The 17,824-nt window shown below is 38.7% G+C and overlaps 1 protein-coding gene across 1 annotated transcript; it reads right to left on the bottom strand.

Annotated features, from left to right (window-relative positions):
- Positions 1-6,118: 6,118 nt before the first annotated feature.
- LOC119428539 (proline-rich protein 5) lies at positions 6,119-17,199 on the bottom strand. Its single transcript, XM_037696221.1, has 9 exons — positions 17,174-17,199; positions 14,864-15,049; positions 14,415-14,495; positions 13,539-13,645; positions 12,901-12,992; positions 12,684-12,824; positions 6,972-7,116; positions 6,599-6,895; positions 6,119-6,465 (listed from the first exon to the last, which is right to left on the bottom strand). The coding sequence occupies exons 1-9, from the start codon at positions 17,197-17,199 to the stop codon at positions 6,119-6,121; spliced, it is 1,422 nt and encodes a 473-aa protein (XP_037552149.1).
- Positions 17,200-17,824: the final 625 nt, after the last annotated feature.

The raw sequence follows: 17,824 nt of genomic DNA, 5'->3' as shown, positions 1-17,824 counted from the left end.
TATATATATATATATATATATATATATATATATATATATATATATATATAAAATTTATTAAATTATGATTGTCTACTTTTCTCATCTGTGTTCTTTGTTTAAATCAAGTCTCTTTTGAAATTGAGTCCTCGAGGCTAAACATGAAATCAAACAAACACCCTGAATAAAAGATTTGCTTAAATGCAAAAAAAATAAACCCTTATACTAAATCAGTGTTACCTTTTTGGCACTTTTTGTAAATAAATTAATTAATTTAAAAAAAAACTACAAACTAGAAGTAAGCACAACAGAATCAGACCTGACATTTTCTTAATGATATCATAAATGTAAAACTGTAAAAGTGTTGCTGATGTCTGAATTTCCACTCCAATTTTACTTTAAAAGTATGTTCAAATTAAACCTTAAAAGATAATTGTTAAAAAGTTTGGGCATTCCTGCTTTTGCACAACTTTCTATTTTATTTAACAATACTAAAAGGATATAAAAAAAAAAAAAAAAAAACAATACTAAAAGGATAAACAATAGATTTTACACTGATAATTTGACATGGGAGCTTTTAACAAAAAAAAAGCTTTCATGTGATCAGCTGCCCAATTAAGGCACACCACACCTCATCTATGATTCACTGCATGAAACATGTAAAACCTCAATCCTGAACTGAAAATTCAGATTTTCACCAGTCCTATGTTCATTTCCTGTAATTTTTTCTTCCGGCAGTTCACAGTGAACTTTCTCATCAACACCTGTACACCTGAGATTTCCAGTACAAAACAGACTTCTGTCATTTGCAGAAATATTCTGATGACTTTGCAGTGGTCGGGTGGATCAGAGATGGACAAGAAGCCGAGTACAGGGAAGTGGTGGACCGCTTTGTGGCATGGTGTGGAAACAATCATCTCTTCTTGAACGTGAACAAAACAAAGGAGATGATTGTAGATTTCAGGAGAAAAAGGAACAGGTCCAACCATTTTTCTATCATGGGAGAAGAAGTGGAGGTGGAGAAGTATAAATAGCTTGGGGTTCACCTGGACAACAGACTGGACTGGAAATGCAACAGTGAAGCATCTACAAGAAGGGACAGAGCAGACTGTACTTCTTGAGGAAGCTGAAGTCCTTCAACGTTTGCAGCAAGATGCTGCATATCTTCTACAAGTCTGTTGTAGAGAGCGCCATCTCTTCTGCCATCATCTGCTGGGGGAGCAGCACCAGAGCAAGTGACTTGAAAAAGATAACAAGCTCATAAAGAAGGCTGGCTCAGTTCTAGGGACTCCTTTAGAACCTTTGGAGGTGACTGTACAAAGAAGGATTCTTCATAAGATGAAGAACATTATAGACAACCGTCAGCATCCTCTTCATCAGACTGTCATGCAACAAAGTGTCTTCAGGCTGAGGCTTCTTCAGATCTGCTGTAAGACAAACCACTACAAGAGATCCTTCCTGCCCACAGCCATCAGCATCTAGAACAACTCTTTAATGAAACCAGGATGACGAGTTACAACAACATTTAATTTCCCTCTGGGATTAATAAAGTATTTATGAATTGAATTCTCACTCACAGTACAAACCTTTGAAAAGTAGCTTAATGCTTAATCTAGATTTTTCTTTCCTAAACATGTCAACTTTACAGATGAACACATTTCAGCCTAACGCAGTAAATCCCTCATCTGAGCAGGTTGGAAGGCGTTTCCTTCACATGAACTATGATTACACCGTTTTAATTTGTTAGATGCATATTTTATAAACCACATTTATAGCAAAGTGTCTGCACTGTTACAGCTAAATTGGGCAATATTAAGACTGATTTGCTCTAAATTAAATGTTTAAAAAGCAGAAATGTGTGACAATTATTTAAAAATGTTTTAGAGAACTTGGTCTTGGATAAAAAATATATAAAAAAAATTTTTAGATTTCAAAAAAATCTTCCTGAAATAAGTTGCAAGTTATTTTTAGCATTGTTTGATGACTGATCTAAATAGATTTATAATAAATTGTAAACTGTCATTTTATTTAGCAATTATTTTTACTAAAAATTGGTTTCAGAAGAGAACTGTTATTTAGAACTTTAAATAAATTAATCTTTAAAGATAAATTCTACAATTCGATAAAGACATTAACATTTTGTTTTTAACCATTTCATAAAGGACAGCAAGTAAACAGATGATTTTTTTAAAATTAACTTTAAAGTCACTGCGACGCATAACTCAAAGCAATTTAACTGGAAAACACTAAGATTTATTTTTAACATGCTCACATTAAATGTTGCCTAATCAGATTTGTAGAGTATTTTGTAAGCCCTTCTGTCTTCTTCATAACACAAAATATTCTACAAGTAATTAATCTAGAGGACCAAACTTCTCATGAGGACAACAAAGGAAAAATATATTTTTTTAAAAGAAGCAAAAATTAAATTTGAAGAGAAAGACAAACCTGAACAATCCCAGTGATCAGCTGCATGTCGTTGGTACGATGGAGCTTTATGGCCACGCTAAAAAAAAAAAAAAAAAAATACATTATAAGAAAAAAGTCAAAAAATTACGAGAATAAAGTTGAAATATTACGGGAATTAAGTCGTACAAGAATAAACTTGTACTACGTTCTGGGTCAACTGCACCTGCTGTGGACCATAGACATATACATGTAGACGCCTCATTGATTCAAGGATTCAAGGTTCTTTGTCATACACACACACGTAGTACATGTGGTGGAACAAAAGTGTACACAGGGTTCCAGTTACATCCAACAAAAGTATTAAAATGTAAAAGAAAAACAATAAGATCTAAGATATGAACTAAGAAAAACGTTAACCGAGCACTGAATCATACATCCACGTCGCTGCCATTTTGAATGTGGCAAAAGTGAAGCAATAGATAGAAGACGCCTCGTTCATTCACAGTGGCAACACGGAAAAAGCTGAAAAAGACTTTTCTTTTCCAAAGTTTATAACTTGCACACATACACACACAGACTGCATGCATGCATACAATACTCCACACCCCTTGTTAAGATATATTTGTGTGTATACATATATTAATCAAAATCAGTTAAATGTGAACGTTATTCAGAAAATCCATAAGTCACATCTACATTTTAGGATATGGTCATTATAAACACAGATTAAATGTTAAATATGAATATTTCTAAAATTTATCACCACAGTAATAGTGCTGTTACATTAATTGTTGTAAACACTCAAAAGAATATGTATGTTGGTATATGCTTAGTTACCTATAACCTAAATATTTAAGGAGTAACCATTTTTTTAATAATCATGTTAAAAGTTACAAATGTTGTCTTTGGTCTCTGTTTTCCAAATATATTAGTGTATGTGTGAATGACAGGCATTAACTTCAAACACTTTGTAGAACAGTGCCAGATCTGCCACATTCAACATGGCGGGCGCTACACACGTACAGCAGCAGCGGGCCTTGCTGTAGTTCGATCACATTTTGGGTCACCGTTAGTGAAATATGCCTCCATCCACATTATGTCACAACTAAATCCGTCAATGCAGCAATTCCATACAGCTTCAGTTTATCATTCATTGTTTTACCGCAGCGGTAAGACTTTTTCGTTTGTAATGTTTTTTTTTGTTTGTTTTTTCTTAGCGTGACCCTAAAGCTCTGTCGTATGTTTGTCCTCAAGACTCCTTAAGAAAAGTTAATTTAAAAACGTCACATCTCTGGAACCCACTTCACCGTTTGTAAACAATAAACAAAAAACAAACACACACTGGAATAATCTTAATATCTTACATTATTAGCTGTAATACTCCTCTCCTGCTCATCCTCCTTCACAGGTGGAACCAATTAACGATTAGCTCGAGCTCCAGCGCGTGAAGCTGAAGTCTCGCGAGATGTTTCCAGTACCCAAAATCACGTGAACGACGCGTCATTACGTCACATCTGTGCTGCGCTCTGTTGGCGGGCAGTGTGGGGGTCTGTCTGACTGGCTCCCCGACTCCTTTGAAAACTGGTCTTTTCTAGATTAAGCCACATGTTGAACTTTTCTCCTAACAGAGCTGGGAACAAAGAAGAGGAACAAACTGAAGCCCAACTTTGCTGAAATTAACTTTTTACTTTAAATACAACTATCTCTAACACCTCACAATCTCTTCCCTGGCTTTAGCCCTCATGTACAGAAGCATTTCCTAAATTATTTAAATTTATTATTTGGAAATATATTGTAGTCATTCTACCAATTTTGCAAAACCATATTTAAAGTTATTGTATTTATGTAACAACATAGAGGAGCAAACTCAGGAATGTAACTATTTTCATATAAAGGCACACAGTGAGAACATCATTTACTTGGAATGAATGAATGAATATGGGACAGTGATCAAATCCTCAATATTACTCCACATTTAATGTTTTTTAACAGACTGGAGCACGATGCCATGATTTACTTAGATATATAAATTTCACCATCACTACTAAGTATGATTTTAGAATGTTGAACGATTTGGGTTATTGACTCGTAAACTGATGAACAGACTCATGTTCATGTTTGTGCTGATGTTCAATGTTTTATGTTATGAGTGCTTAGTGTATATTTAGTTGATGTTTTTCTTAGTTCATATCTTAGATGTTATTACTGTTTTTCTTATACATTTTATTGTTGGATGTAACTGGGACCCCGTGTACATAATTTCGCTCCACCACATGTACCACATGAGGTGCGAATGACAATAAAGAAACTCTGACTCTGACTCTCTGACTCTGATCCTAATTGACCTTTTTTTACATTTACTAATGCTCAAAGTCAGTATTTTGCTTGTGGCTATATAATCATGCCTACTTTTAGGCATGCCTTCCATTGCCTTATGCTTTTTTCATGCCTACTTATATACAAACTAATGGGTTTGTACATTAACAAAAATTAACACAACCGGTGTATAGGGCCAAAACACTACAGTTTGAATGCCGACCTTGAATGCCGAAAGTAGCTATCAATGCACACAGTGCTTGATTTTATGCATTGATAGGCCTACCTGTAAAAAAGTCAATGCCAGTTGGGTTCTTTTTTAATCTAATGGTATTTCTGCCATTTCTAGCTTAAGTGCTGCTGTTGAGGTGGTTTTAAATGCTCCCGTTTTAGCCTCAATGCTTGACGTTGTGCACAGTTGTCCTGTCTCGCCCACCTTTCCTGTTTTATGGTTTTAGAAGATGTAAATGCACTTTGCACACTGAATAGAATGACACAGGGTGGCAGTGTCTGCAGTTTGTTCACACTTCATTAAGGCGCTAAAACCAAAACACTGTCACATTATTGGTGTAGAAACTGGTGAAGGAACAACAGGTGGCAAAGCTCAAAAGAACAATTTGTACCTCGCTGCTCATAAAATCACTTTGTAGATGGTATCTGAGAAAAAAAATATACAAAAACTGGCTGTTTGATTTCACAGAACATTTGATTATTTAGTAAGTCATGTTGGAAACGTAAAGCTGGGTCTTTAAACGTGGACCTCAGCTGTTCTAAAGAATACTCTGAAGAATTTAAGAAAAACAGCTGAGATCAGAGAAGGGTTTTACTAAACAGGCTTCAAGTACAAACAAAGTCACTGATTAACATACATGTTAGGATATTATTGTTAGAGGCAGATCAGAAGCTGATCTATTGTTTTATTTATTATTATTATTATTACTAATTAAAAACAGGCACATTTGTGGGCAGAATAAGGTCCTGTTACGCGCAGCAGAAGGCACTCTGTTCCTACTGAAGAAGATTGAGGCAAGATTCCAGTCCTTTTGAAGGCAAACTGCAAAATTCATGTGAAACTTTTAAATAATTAAAAAAATATATGTTGAGATCTCAAGTTTCAAGTTTGACCGCTGTAGCTTTGCAACATCTTGCAGGGATTCTTGATAGAGAATCCTCATTTGTCAGCTGGTTTCTGCCTCTACAAGATCATCACTGGTTGTTCAGAACTGTGTACAGACAGCCAGTCAAAATCTCACTGCAGAGAAATAATAATCAGAAAGAGCTCGATGTGATTTGTTGTTCAGTCATCAAGTATTTTGTAGAAAAAATAATTCAGTTTGGAAAAATCTCCTGATGATTTGGAGTCTCCAGAAAAGTGCAGAAGAGGTCACACGAGGAATATTCATGTCTTTACAGGTCAGGTGACGCTCTGCCTGTTGTTGTCCCTGCTGTGTGTGGAGTTTCCAGAGCAGCGGTATGAAAAGTCCAGGAAGATGCCGTCAGGTTCCTGCTCTGAGTCCAAAGACCCCGTGGTGCGGTCTATCATCATGATCTCGAAGCTGGACCCCGGGCTGGGACCGGAGCTCGTGTCTTGAAGCAGAGCTTTGGGCGAAGACGGGGAGTGGAACTCGGGCGAGCCAGCGCACGGAGCGTCCTCGCTCGGGGAACACTCGGGGAGGATGCAGGGGGACGGGTGTTGGGCTTGGAAAGGGAGGGGTGATCCAGAACATCTGGACTGCTGGTCCTGGCTGGACGTTAAGGTGTCTGCACAGAAAACAGTTAAAAACTTTAACAAAAGCCTCATCTTCTCATTCCTACATGAATAAAAAGGTCTGTTTAACCTTAAGCTCTGTTGGTTTTGTAGAGGACACACACTGGAAGGTGCTGGTGAATCTACCTGTTAGTGCAGGAGAACCCATGGACGCCGGAGAGGAACTGGCCAGGCTGGACGCACGAGTGTTGTCCTTTGTCCTGGAGGCAGATTTGGCCTTTGGGCTGCTCTCCTCCAAACAGCACGGCATCTCACAGACGGAGTGACGTCTGACGCTCGTGGCGCTCCCTGAGGATGAGTCTAAGTCAAACTCTACGACGGGGGTCAGCATGGGAATGTTGTAGCTCTTAGAACGGACCACAGGATTCTTAACATTGGGAGCGTTTCCTGGTTTGGGGGTCCAGGAGGGCTGCAGCCGCTTTTCTACCAAAAGTGAGGGCGTCCTAATATTTAGTAAAACACATTGTGCACACGGACATCCACTCTCGAACATACACACCTAGCAGGCAGGATGAGCAGTGCTGATCAGAGGATTCATCTCTGGAGTATAAACCATGAGTCCCGAGGTACGGAGAGACCACCTTCTGGATGAGAGACTCCAGACGATGGTAGTCATCGGTTACGCCTTTAGATTCATGGACACCCTGGATCAACGACACACAAACATGAGGTGGTGTTAGCTGCTAAATGTTGTTGGTTGGCATGCAGTCATGAGGACTTAAAAAAACATGAACACATTCTGAATTTGGTCAGTTTTAGATTCATAAAGTAAATAAAGGCCTATAAGTTACTGAAGGAATGCACATCACCTGCTGCTTTCATGGCAGTTTTAAACTAAGATCATATGTTTAATAATATATAGCAAACAGATCTGCCTCCTTTTCGTCTAAAATCTCGTTTTGTTGATTTTTCTTGAACGCCTCACGGTGAATTCTTGCAGCTCAGACCGGATGCAGGAGTTTGAAGCAGCTGCTTATTTTAAAGGTGCGTTTTATTTAAAGTGTTTCTGCATGCGACTGATGATGCTCGTGCTGCAATGCATGCTGGTCAGAGATCACATCCAACACTCTTTAGTGCAGGGGTGTCCAAAGTGCGGCCCGAGGGCCATTTGCGGCCCGAGGAGTGATTTTGTGTGGCCCACAGCTGCAATTAAAGAATGGTATAATTTTGACCCACAGGCTTAAGAGCTACACATGTAGACCTTTAGATTTATGGTGAAACTTTTTAAATATAATTTTTAGGTTTAACAGCAAAAAAATATGAAAATAATCTCAAAATGAGCAATATTATTGTAATGCAAAAATTTAGGAATAATTAATCCCTTTATGCTACAACAAATCTTCACTGACTTCTACCAAAAAGTAGACTTTTGTATAATAATTCATAAAACTTGATTATATTTAACAAGTGTTTTCAAAGAAAATGATTCAGTTGATTTAATAATTGATGGGGACAAATTTGACATTTTTTTAAATAATATAAAGTTGTATCATCGACATACAAGTTGATCAACTTCATCAGTGTCCCTTCAAACCTTCTATGAATCTGTTTTAGCGACTGCCAGCAAGTTTCCAGAACATTGATGAGCCATTTGGGCCGTCTACGGTCCAAAAGGATGATTGAAGCTCCACCCCCTTTTTTTAAAGAAAAGTTACTCATTTTAGGCTGTTGCCTTTGAAAATAAATGAAAATTAACTTTCAAAGCACAAGAAAACTAATAAAAGCCCCCCCCAAAAAAAAAAAAAAAAAAACAAACACACCTAATAAATTAAATTCTTGAAAAAAAAAAAACAAGAACAAGATTAATGTTTATGAGGCTCCAAATGTTCTGGATCTACAATAATTTAAAATAAACTTTTGACCTTTCTCCAAAATATTCAAGTTGTTAAAAATGAGGAGGAAAAAAAAACACACTTTAAAAAAAATAAAATCTTAAAATTCAGATTTTTTTTCAGCCGACAGTTCTGGCCCACCTACAAAAATGTTTGGACACCCCTGCTTATTGCTATAGAAGACCAGCATGTCAAGGTTCTTTATTGTCATTCACATTGCACATGGTACATGTGGTGGAACAAAATTGTGTAAATTGTAGTCCCAGTTACATCCAACAAAAGTATAAACTGTAAAAGAAAAACAGTAATAAGATCTAAGGTATGAACTAAGAAATATGCTAAACTAAGAATATAAACACTTAATAGTGTAAAAACAGTAATATGCCGAACATCAGCAGCACCAACGAGTCTGTGTGAGTAGATGAGTGCGAATGAACACAGCAGCATGAAATAAATAAATAAATGTGACCTGACAATGAATGTGAAGCAGTGTTGCATTTAGGTGCTGCAGCTGCCTCAGCTGGAAACCACCTCTGAATACAAAACCCTCTTATCTGCTCTTGTCATCTCTTTCATAGCAGGAACAATAAATCTGATGTCACTTTCTGGCAGCTCGTGTTCTTACACTAAACCCAGCTCTAATGTCCAACAAGAAAGGCACAGAGAAGTTGAAGTCAAACCTTTTTCTCCCAGCAGTAACGCATATCTAGAAAGTTCCTGGAGAAATTTTGACAGGGACTGCCACGTGGCGCCCATTTCAAATTTTTGATTTGATCGTACTGTGTGTTCAGGTTCACACTCAGCTATAGTCGCACCAAATTTCAGCTCAAAATTGTAAAATATCAGTAAGTTAAAGTCATTTTTCTTTTAAGTTATGGTGGCTATCTTGGAGTTTTTTTTTCCTTTTTATTATTTATTGGGCATTGTTCTCAGATACTACCACACCAAATTTCAGCTTAATATTTCTAAAAATGGCTGATTTGCAGTATTTTTACTTTTTAGATCAGGTGGATACCATATTTTTCGACCTATAAATCGCATTTTTTTGCATAATTTCCATGTCCTGCAACTTATAGGCCGAAGCGATGTATTTATGGATTTTTTCCCCCATACTTATAAACCAATTTTTGTCTGAGATATGACCGTTTTCATTAATTCTGACGTAAACAATTGAACACTACCATTTTCAGCCACTAGATGGCACTCGAGTAGTAAGGCATGTTGTTGTATCATGTAATAGGTAAAAGTGACTATAATAAAAGGTGGCTGCCTTATACTAGGCAGTCCCCAAAAATGTCCTGTTATTGTGAACTTGCTATCATTAGCACATGGCTGATAGTATTGCAGTTTTTCTTCCACGCCACCTCATTGGTTGCCGACAAATCTTATAAAATAATCGCAGTTGCCGTTAGTTGGACCTCTGCCAAACGACTGACTCAACAAACCTCTGCACAAATCGTATCATATTAATCCTGCTCTCTACAAAGCGTTGCTTCTCAACGGACGCATTCAGCTCCAGAACCGCAGAACAACAGTGGCAGAAACCCGAGACCGTAACTACCACAGCGAGAAGTACACAAACACCGCTAATAATCAGCTCAGCAGGCTCCATAAGGTCATCTTACCCTTTTGGAACTGGTTTGATCAACACATGGCAAAGACACGCTGCTAACAACCGTGTTTATATTCATCTGTTTGTAAAGAAAAAGAATCTTTCACGCTGAAATATCTAAGAGAAGCTGAAAACGTGGCGTCTCTGCGTGCAAACCACAGCCCAGCACTAAACCACATGAATAAAACAGACTTCAGTGAACTGGCGTCACAGTCTTTTAACAGAATAAAAGAGAAATTGTTGGCAGATGCAAACAAGAAGTAGCAACAACAAAAAAAAAGCCCAGCTTTAATTCAGTGCTGGGCTTGGTGTATTTTATCTGCCCTACTTTCTCCTTTCTTTTCATACAACTCACTAACTGTAGTTTTAACCAACTCAAGCAGAAATAGAGCAAGTATAAAGTTTAAACGCTTCCTGTTTGTGTGTCTTTTTAAAGCACAGCTCTCTGTGTCTGGTTGACTTTGGCCTCTGTGGCCGAGTCTGGAAGGAGCAGATTTGGGTCAATGATTCACCACGAACCAACAGAAGGAGAAACGCTCACAGATTAGACAGAAACACTGAAGACTTTTAAAAACGCACTCGTTCACAACTAAATTAACTTGTTCTCCCTGACCGATGAACACCTGACGGCCATGTTCCATCTTTATTTAGTTTACTATTCAGCAATCAATAAAAACTGGGGTTTACTGGTGTTTGGAGTGTTTAAAGTCCTATTTTTAAAAATAAACACGTCATTTACTTATTCAAAAGAAGCCAATGAGAAAAATGTCATATTCTGGCTTTTTGAAATGTTTCTTTCCTTTCAATTTCCTCAAAACTATATCATGCAGGCGTTCATAAACCAACTAAAAACAGCTTTACTTTATGACTTCAGCTCATGTTTTATGTTTTATGGCTTAGCTTTATCATCTGTGTTCAAAGTGAGCACGTTGTCTGAGCTGTCGTAGCTTCAGCAAGACTCAAACATGTCTTGATAAATAAGTTGTTCACTACTTCACTATAGTTTTGTGTGGAAGCAACACTGTCTGCCATCTTCTGTGATGCTTCGAACATGTCGTGGAGTCACGTGTGAGCACGTTAACTGGTTCAGTTCATGAGAAAGTTCATTCTTCAGGTGAAATTACACACGCAGAAATAAGACTTTCATTTTTGTTCTCAACAATACAGTTCTTTTTTTTAAAAAAGCACCCAGTGAGTTACAGAAACTGTCCTAATTTAAAGAGACAAGCCCGTCTTGGTGGAACTTTTGACCTTAAAGGGATAGTTCAGATCTTTTGAAGTGGGCTTCTGTGGAAAGGTTGACCACTTAATATCTTACCTGTTGCAGATAACTCTTTGAATGACCTCAGTTTGGGGAAAGAGAGGGCTTATTTGCAGTCATAGGCATGGCTAAGATCAAAGTGGATTGCTGTCACCTTAAAACAACTCAAATATAAAAAATTAATTACACACCATGTAAATTACATTTCTGCCAGTTTCATATTGAACAGCTTTTTACACAGTATTATGTGTTTATTTATTTCTGATGCAGCCTGGGGCAAATCCTGCAGGATATCTAAATATATGCTTAATTACTGTAAAAAAAAAAAAAGTTTTAAAAAACATTCACATAAAAAGCTCTGAGTTTTCAGAAAGGGGCTCCTCTTTGGTCTTGGCCCCACACAGTCCTTGTAAAATGTAACTTTATTTTCCAAACTGAGACGATTTAAAAAGCCACCTAGAACAGGTAAGATATTTGTTCATAACCTTTCCATACAAATTCTACTTCATAAGACGCATTTCCAGAATACCCCCCAATAAAAAAAAGGTCCTGTTGAAGTTGTCGGTGTTTGTTCAAACGTACAAAAGAGAAGGTGCAGAACTGTACTTGTATATTAACTCCTGTTGTCAGAGTATGTAACTGAATAAATATACAAACATAAAATAAAAATCTTTACTGTATTTTTTGGATTATAAGGTGCATTAAGAGAAACAAAACACTCAGATAAGTCAAACTTTATTCAACTCATTCACAATAACCACAGAAAATCAGTTTGAGGTCAGTAAGCACAACCAGAATTAATACATAAGGTGCACCTGATTATAAGGCTCACTGTTGATTTCTGAGAAAATTAAAGGATTTTAAGTGCACCTTATAGTCTGAAAAATACGGTACTTTTTAAAATTAGCAGCAGAGAAACAACAGATCATTTCTCTGCAGCATCATAAAGTGTGCACAACTACATACAAGGCAACTTACTGTTATCTTTATGATAGATGTGACAGTGGAAACATGAAATCTGACTTGCATCGATTGATTTAAGCATATTGTGAATACATAAAATACGATTTGATCCTAAAATGTTTACAAGGAATAAGATTTCATTTGATAACTTAATGTGCATATTGGAGTCCCAGTTTGAAGCTACTGAGGTTAGGCCTGTCACAATAAACAATAAATCAATTAATCGCATGATAAATGAAAATTATCTACCTCATTTTCATTTATCGGCTTTATCGTTTCTTCGTGTCTCTCTCTTTCTACTGAAGACACTGGATGACAAAAAGCTTAACTCCGGTGCTCTTCACTGACCCCTCCCTTTCTCTTTTCTCCTTAAAATCCATTTTAACCATCCAAAATCGTGTTTTTGGATCGTTAAAAGCAGCTAAGCTGAGAAGCTCAGCTACGAGCTAAGCTAACAGGCCGACCTCAGGGGAAAAAAAACTCTGTCTTGTCAAAGCTTCAAAATTCAGAAAACACACAAAGACTGAATAAGTGTGTGTGCACCTGTAGTATCATCAGCATTTGTATGATGGAGGGGGGGACTCTGGCTCGGGGCCGGGACAGCGCCTCGTCTAGCTTCAGGTTGAGGGTGATGATGTTCCTGAAGTGGAGAAGAGCCAGCTGCCGCACCGACGGCTCCTTCCCCTGGAGGCGAGCACAAACACGAGTCAGAACGCTGAAGCCGCCATCAGCAGAGGACCGTGCGTATTGGAGCACGTGCCTGGACGGGGTAGAAGATGGCCTGCAGCATGGACAGAACATCGCAGAAGAAGAAGTCCCACGTGTCAGCCAGAGAGTCCAGCAGCTTCTGACCTGTGGTGCAGATGTGCACTGATAGAAATCTTTAAAACGCCTCTTTTTTATTTATTTTCTTGTGATGAGAATCCCAGCATTAACCTTAACATGACACTTTGTATAGTCATAACAGCTCTGAGAGTTTCTGCGGTTTATCTCTTCCTAAATTTCTCACAGTCTCGACGTGACGCTGACGTAAAGCAGCACTTCCTGTCTGGTTTCTGTGACAGCAGACGGGCTTGAGCGCACATTTTGTCATTTACAAGTGCTTCACATAATAGTAGACAGGAAAACTTTAAATATCTGTTTGTGTCAGAAAAATGTCCTTCAGCCGAACCCAAGACAGATAAAACAGTGATCCCACAGCTAATGGTTGACTCATTTTAGTTAATTTTTATTTCCCTTCTGCTGATCTGTATCTGAGACTAAACAAGATGAAACGCTAACGCCTAGCATTCCAGAGCTTTAGACTCAAATCGACTCATTTAAAAGTCATTTGAAACTAAACGCTGGTTGTTTATTTCTTCTTTAATACACATTTTTTCAATGACGAATTCTGCGTACCTTCATAGAAGTGGATCTTGTCTCTCAGGATGACCATGCCTTTGGTGAGCAGCTGGTTCTGAAGGTACTCGGTGAAGAAAGAGCCCAGCTCGGTCTTCAGCAGCTGCCTGGAGCGCACACACATGCACACACAGGTGTAAATAAAGCACGAAGAGACTCACGCATCGCTGCTGATGCCGTGCTAAAAGCGACAAACCAGACGGAAAGAGACTCCATGTGCAAACTGTGGTGTTTAAACAGCAGCAGGATCAGGAAATGAGGCCGGCTGTGCTCATCGGAGCATCGTGCAAACATTAACATAAAACAGCTGATAAAATGAGAACACAGATAAATGTTTGGTTTCATCTAAGTATCACTGAGGGTAAATGTGCAGACAGCTGCTCTGCCTTCAGGCACCAAATACAATTGTCAGGATGTGCATAGCCCTACAGAACCGCACTGAACTACACAAGGCGAGGTCAATGAACAAGGCCAGGGTTATTCTGGCAGATCCTGATCATCCACTCTATGGTGAGTTCAGGTTGCTTCCATCTGGACGCAGGTATCTGCAGCCCAGATGTAGGACGAACAGATCAGGCTTCTCAACGAACAATGATGAGCTCGTGTTATATTAATGTCTCAATGTCTTGTCTATGGGTGTTTTGTGTGATAATGACTGTGAAACTAATTGCTCCTCAGAGATAATAAAAAAAATTTGAACTTGAAATTGTCATGTTATGTAACCTGGCATTGATTTTGTTTACAACCTCTCAAGAACAGCAAATAATGCACATGTTCCACTGCACAGAAGTTTTATTCCACAACAAAAGACAAATGCAAGAAGAAAACAAATAGTCAAATATACCTTAAACATAAAAAACTCTCAAAGCATCTAACCTGACCCCTTCATTCAGAGTGTAAAGTTCATTCTCTCCCAGCTCCTTCCGTTGGAAAACAGAGATCACCGCGTTGTGGATGCTGCCAAAAAACACAAAACAAGCATTTACAAATGACTTGAACCTTAAAAACAATCAGAGAGAAGCAGACATAAAATGTGTGAAATGTCAAAATCGACTTTTTATTGCCCAAACTTTTGCCTTTCTGAGTCAGGTTTTCCTGTGTATGTGCGTTTGTCTGTTAGCAAAATATTTCATATCCTACTGGGTTTGTACTGAAACTCAAAAAGTTTGGATTTACAACTAAAAAAATCAACATGGTCGCCGCAGCTAATGGGCCTCGGAAAACACAACTCGGTCGTTTAAAGAGATTCTGAGCTAAAGTCTGCTGTGGTAGTAGCTGAGAGTCGTTTACAACACATGAAGAGAGCTAACAGGTGGAGCGCTGACCTGTTCCAGGTGGCGTTGGCACCAGCTCTCCTCTGCTGGGTCCCTTTATCCCTGCAGGACTCCTCAGACAGCGCCCCAGCCGCTCCTCCCTTCTCCCCTCCTCCTCCTCCTCCTGCTGAGCTTTTCGAGAGGTCGGTCAGGCTGGAGGACGAGCCGGTGCCCAGACGGAGCTTGTTCTGCAGGCTCCTGGAAATCCAGCAGGGTGACAACTTTCAAACCAGTCGAATAATCCTTACTCCGGTAAATAGATCAAATATCCCACACGTGCACTGATCTCCATGCAAGGAGCGCCTCAGTCTCACTGCTTTGTTTCATTCTTCTCTCTTTTTTAAAGATCACCCAGCTTCACTGTTCTCTGCCCACGTCTCTCGCCCCCCTCCTGACAGTCTGTGTTGGTTGGCGACCGTGTGACCGAGGTGCTTTTGTGCCAGGCGAACAAAAAGAACCCTTTTGGCTCTCGAGAGGAAAGAGTTTAAAGGTGTCGAGTGTCTCTGTGTCCAGGAGACAGAAGACGGATCCAAGCTGTCACATCCTGTTCGTCCAGTTTACCGATCCTCGTTCAGCTTTGGTGATGATAGAAGAAACACAGAAATCAGACTGAAGGGATTTTTAAAAGACTGCGTGTTTCAGCTCCTATAAATGTTCGGTATAGGATTAGATCACTATTTTGAATAGTCTCATGTTTTGTTCTATCCATTTGGAGGACCCACAATCTTTGACCGAGATCAAGCTTTCTGACACTGAGAGCAGATTTCCTGCCAGAATGCCTCGATAGTCTTGAGACTCCTGCAAGACGCTGATGTTGCCAAAAAAGCTACAGTTTTGTCTCATCTGTCCAAAAAGACGTTCTCCCAGAAGATTTGTGGCGTATCGCTATGCATTTTGGTTCAATTCCTGCCTGGCTTTTAATTATTTTTTTTATGATTTTGGGTCCTCCGCAGTCGTCGTCCATTAAATCCACTTTAGCTCACAGATGGTAACCTTGATGTTCTCCTTTAAACTCTATGGAACTTGTTCTGGGCTCTTTGTAAACCATTTTATATTATCCACCCATCTTGTAGCCTTCACTTTGAACATGCTTTGTCAATAATAGCCTTCAGGTCAGTGTGGTACACACCATGGTACAAAACAGCACTGTGACTACTTCCAGTTTAAATAGGCAGACTGAACGGTTTCAATGACGCTGATTACGAGACACTTTGGTTAACATGGCCTCGTGGTCCAATGAGCTTCAATCTTCTCTAGGGGTACCATCTTTTTGTCAAGGCTAGTTTCATTAGTTTTTTTCATTATCTAAAAGTCAATCTGTTGTAGATGTACCGCAGATTTGCCAACACGAGCAAAAACATTATCGCCCTCCTTTGCCTTTTGGCAGAGGGCTATAAAAATAGAAGATGAAGACAGAAGGTGCGTTGATCATTTATCAGCTTGGATCTCAGCTCAGCTCTGCATAAGTAGGTCAGTGTGAGAAACAAGAGCCCTGCTCACACACTCACACAGTTTACATCAAAACCAGTTTCCAAATTCTCTTGGAGAAGGAGCTCGGAGCTGTTCTCACATGATGATGAGCGAATGGTTCAGAGGATAAAACTGACTAAAGACGCACAGCGCTTCCACCAATGTCTCTTTTTCTACGTCTACATAAAGCTGAAAGGGATTCCATGTAACCAGGAAGTGAAAGCTTTAGGTTTTTGGCCCCCTCTGAACAGGAAGCCTGCAGTCTAATGACTAAACAAAGGAGGACAAGTGAAAGCATGAATGATGTCATGCAGGAATGTGTGTGCGTTTCAGTTTGATCCAGCTTTGTGTGTCAGAAAGGACATGAGAGAGAAGGAGAGACCAAGAACTGCAGCTGAAGTGAAGCGCTGTGCACTGACCTGTTGGCTGTGTGTGTGTGTGTGTGTGTGTGGGTGTCCTTGTTTATGCTACTTTGTGAGGCCCATTTTTCCAACTTATACTACATTGTGAGGACCAACTGCTCCTTATGGGGCCCAAAGCCCGGGCCCCATAAGAAGAAGTCCCGTTGAGTTGGGTTAGGGGCTAGGTTTAGGACTAAGGTGTGAATTGAGGATGTGTTAGGTTTAGGGTTAGGTATGTACTGGTAATGGTTAGGTTATGGATAAAGGTCATGGTTAGGCTATAGAAATGAATGAAAAATGAATGGAAGTCAATGCAAAGGCCCCACAAAGATAGCAAAACAAACCTGTGTGTGTGTGTGTGTGTGTGTGTGTGTGTGTGTGTGTGTGTGTGTGTGTGTGTGTGTGTGTGTGTGTGTGTGTGTGTGTGGCTGTGTGTGTGTGTGTGTGTTACCTCCTGAATGAACCCTCTCGTTCCATGTTAGCCTTGACAGATTGCTAACAACCACTCTGCAACTTCAACCAATGAAGCTGGATCTAAAAGAAAAGAAATCGAGCAAAGTTTACAAAAAAAATAATAATTTCACAACTCACTCATCTTAAATAAAATAAATGACAAGAGCAGCTGCGCTTTCTGGAACACTGCTGTGTCAACACTAAGCGAAGAATAACTTTATTAAAGTTAAAAAAACAACTATTTCTTCTTTTTAGCTAGCATTTTGCTAATTTTAGCTTCTAGCTACCATTTTGTTTCAAGCTGAAACAAAAAAAAACTAATGTTAAAATAAACAAACTAATAGATAAAAGCTAAAATTAGCAAAATAGTAATTAAAAGCTAAAATTAGGAAAACATAACCTATAGCTAAAATGTGCATTATAATTGCTAAAACCTTAACAAATTAGTAGCTAAAATGTAAAACTAATAAAATAGGACCAAAAAGCTAAAATTTTCAAATAAAAAAACTTTGTTAAAATTATCAAAACAGTACCTAAAAATGTAAAATTAACAAAAAAAAGCAGATAAAAACTAAAACTAGCAAACCAAAAGCTAAATGCTACAATTATCTAAACAATAGCTAACTGCTAAGACTAGCAAAACAACTGC

This window comes from Nematolebias whitei, chromosome 22 (assembly GCF_014905685.2).
Source record: "Nematolebias whitei isolate Nwh7 chromosome 22, NemWhi1, whole genome shotgun sequence".
In the NCBI taxonomy this organism is placed as follows: Eukaryota; Metazoa; Chordata; class Actinopteri; order Cyprinodontiformes; family Rivulidae; genus Nematolebias; species Nematolebias whitei.
Note: the sequence above shows the minus strand (reverse complement) of the source record. Positions and strands in the feature narration are given on the sequence as shown.

Excerpts from the sequence above, each read along its gene's own strand:
- LOC119428539 (XM_037696221.1), bottom strand. The coding sequence starts at position 17,199 with ATGGAACGAGAGGGTTCATTCAGGAG. Across the intron at positions 14,496-14,863 it reads GCCAACGCCACCTGGAACAG|CATCCACAACGCGGTGATCT; the intron begins GTCAGCGCTCCA and ends GTTTTTTGGCAG. Across the intron at positions 6,896-6,971 it reads CTGCTCATCCTGCCTGCTAG|AAAAGCGGCTGCAGCCCTCC; the intron begins GTGTGTATGTTC and ends CACTTTTGGTAG.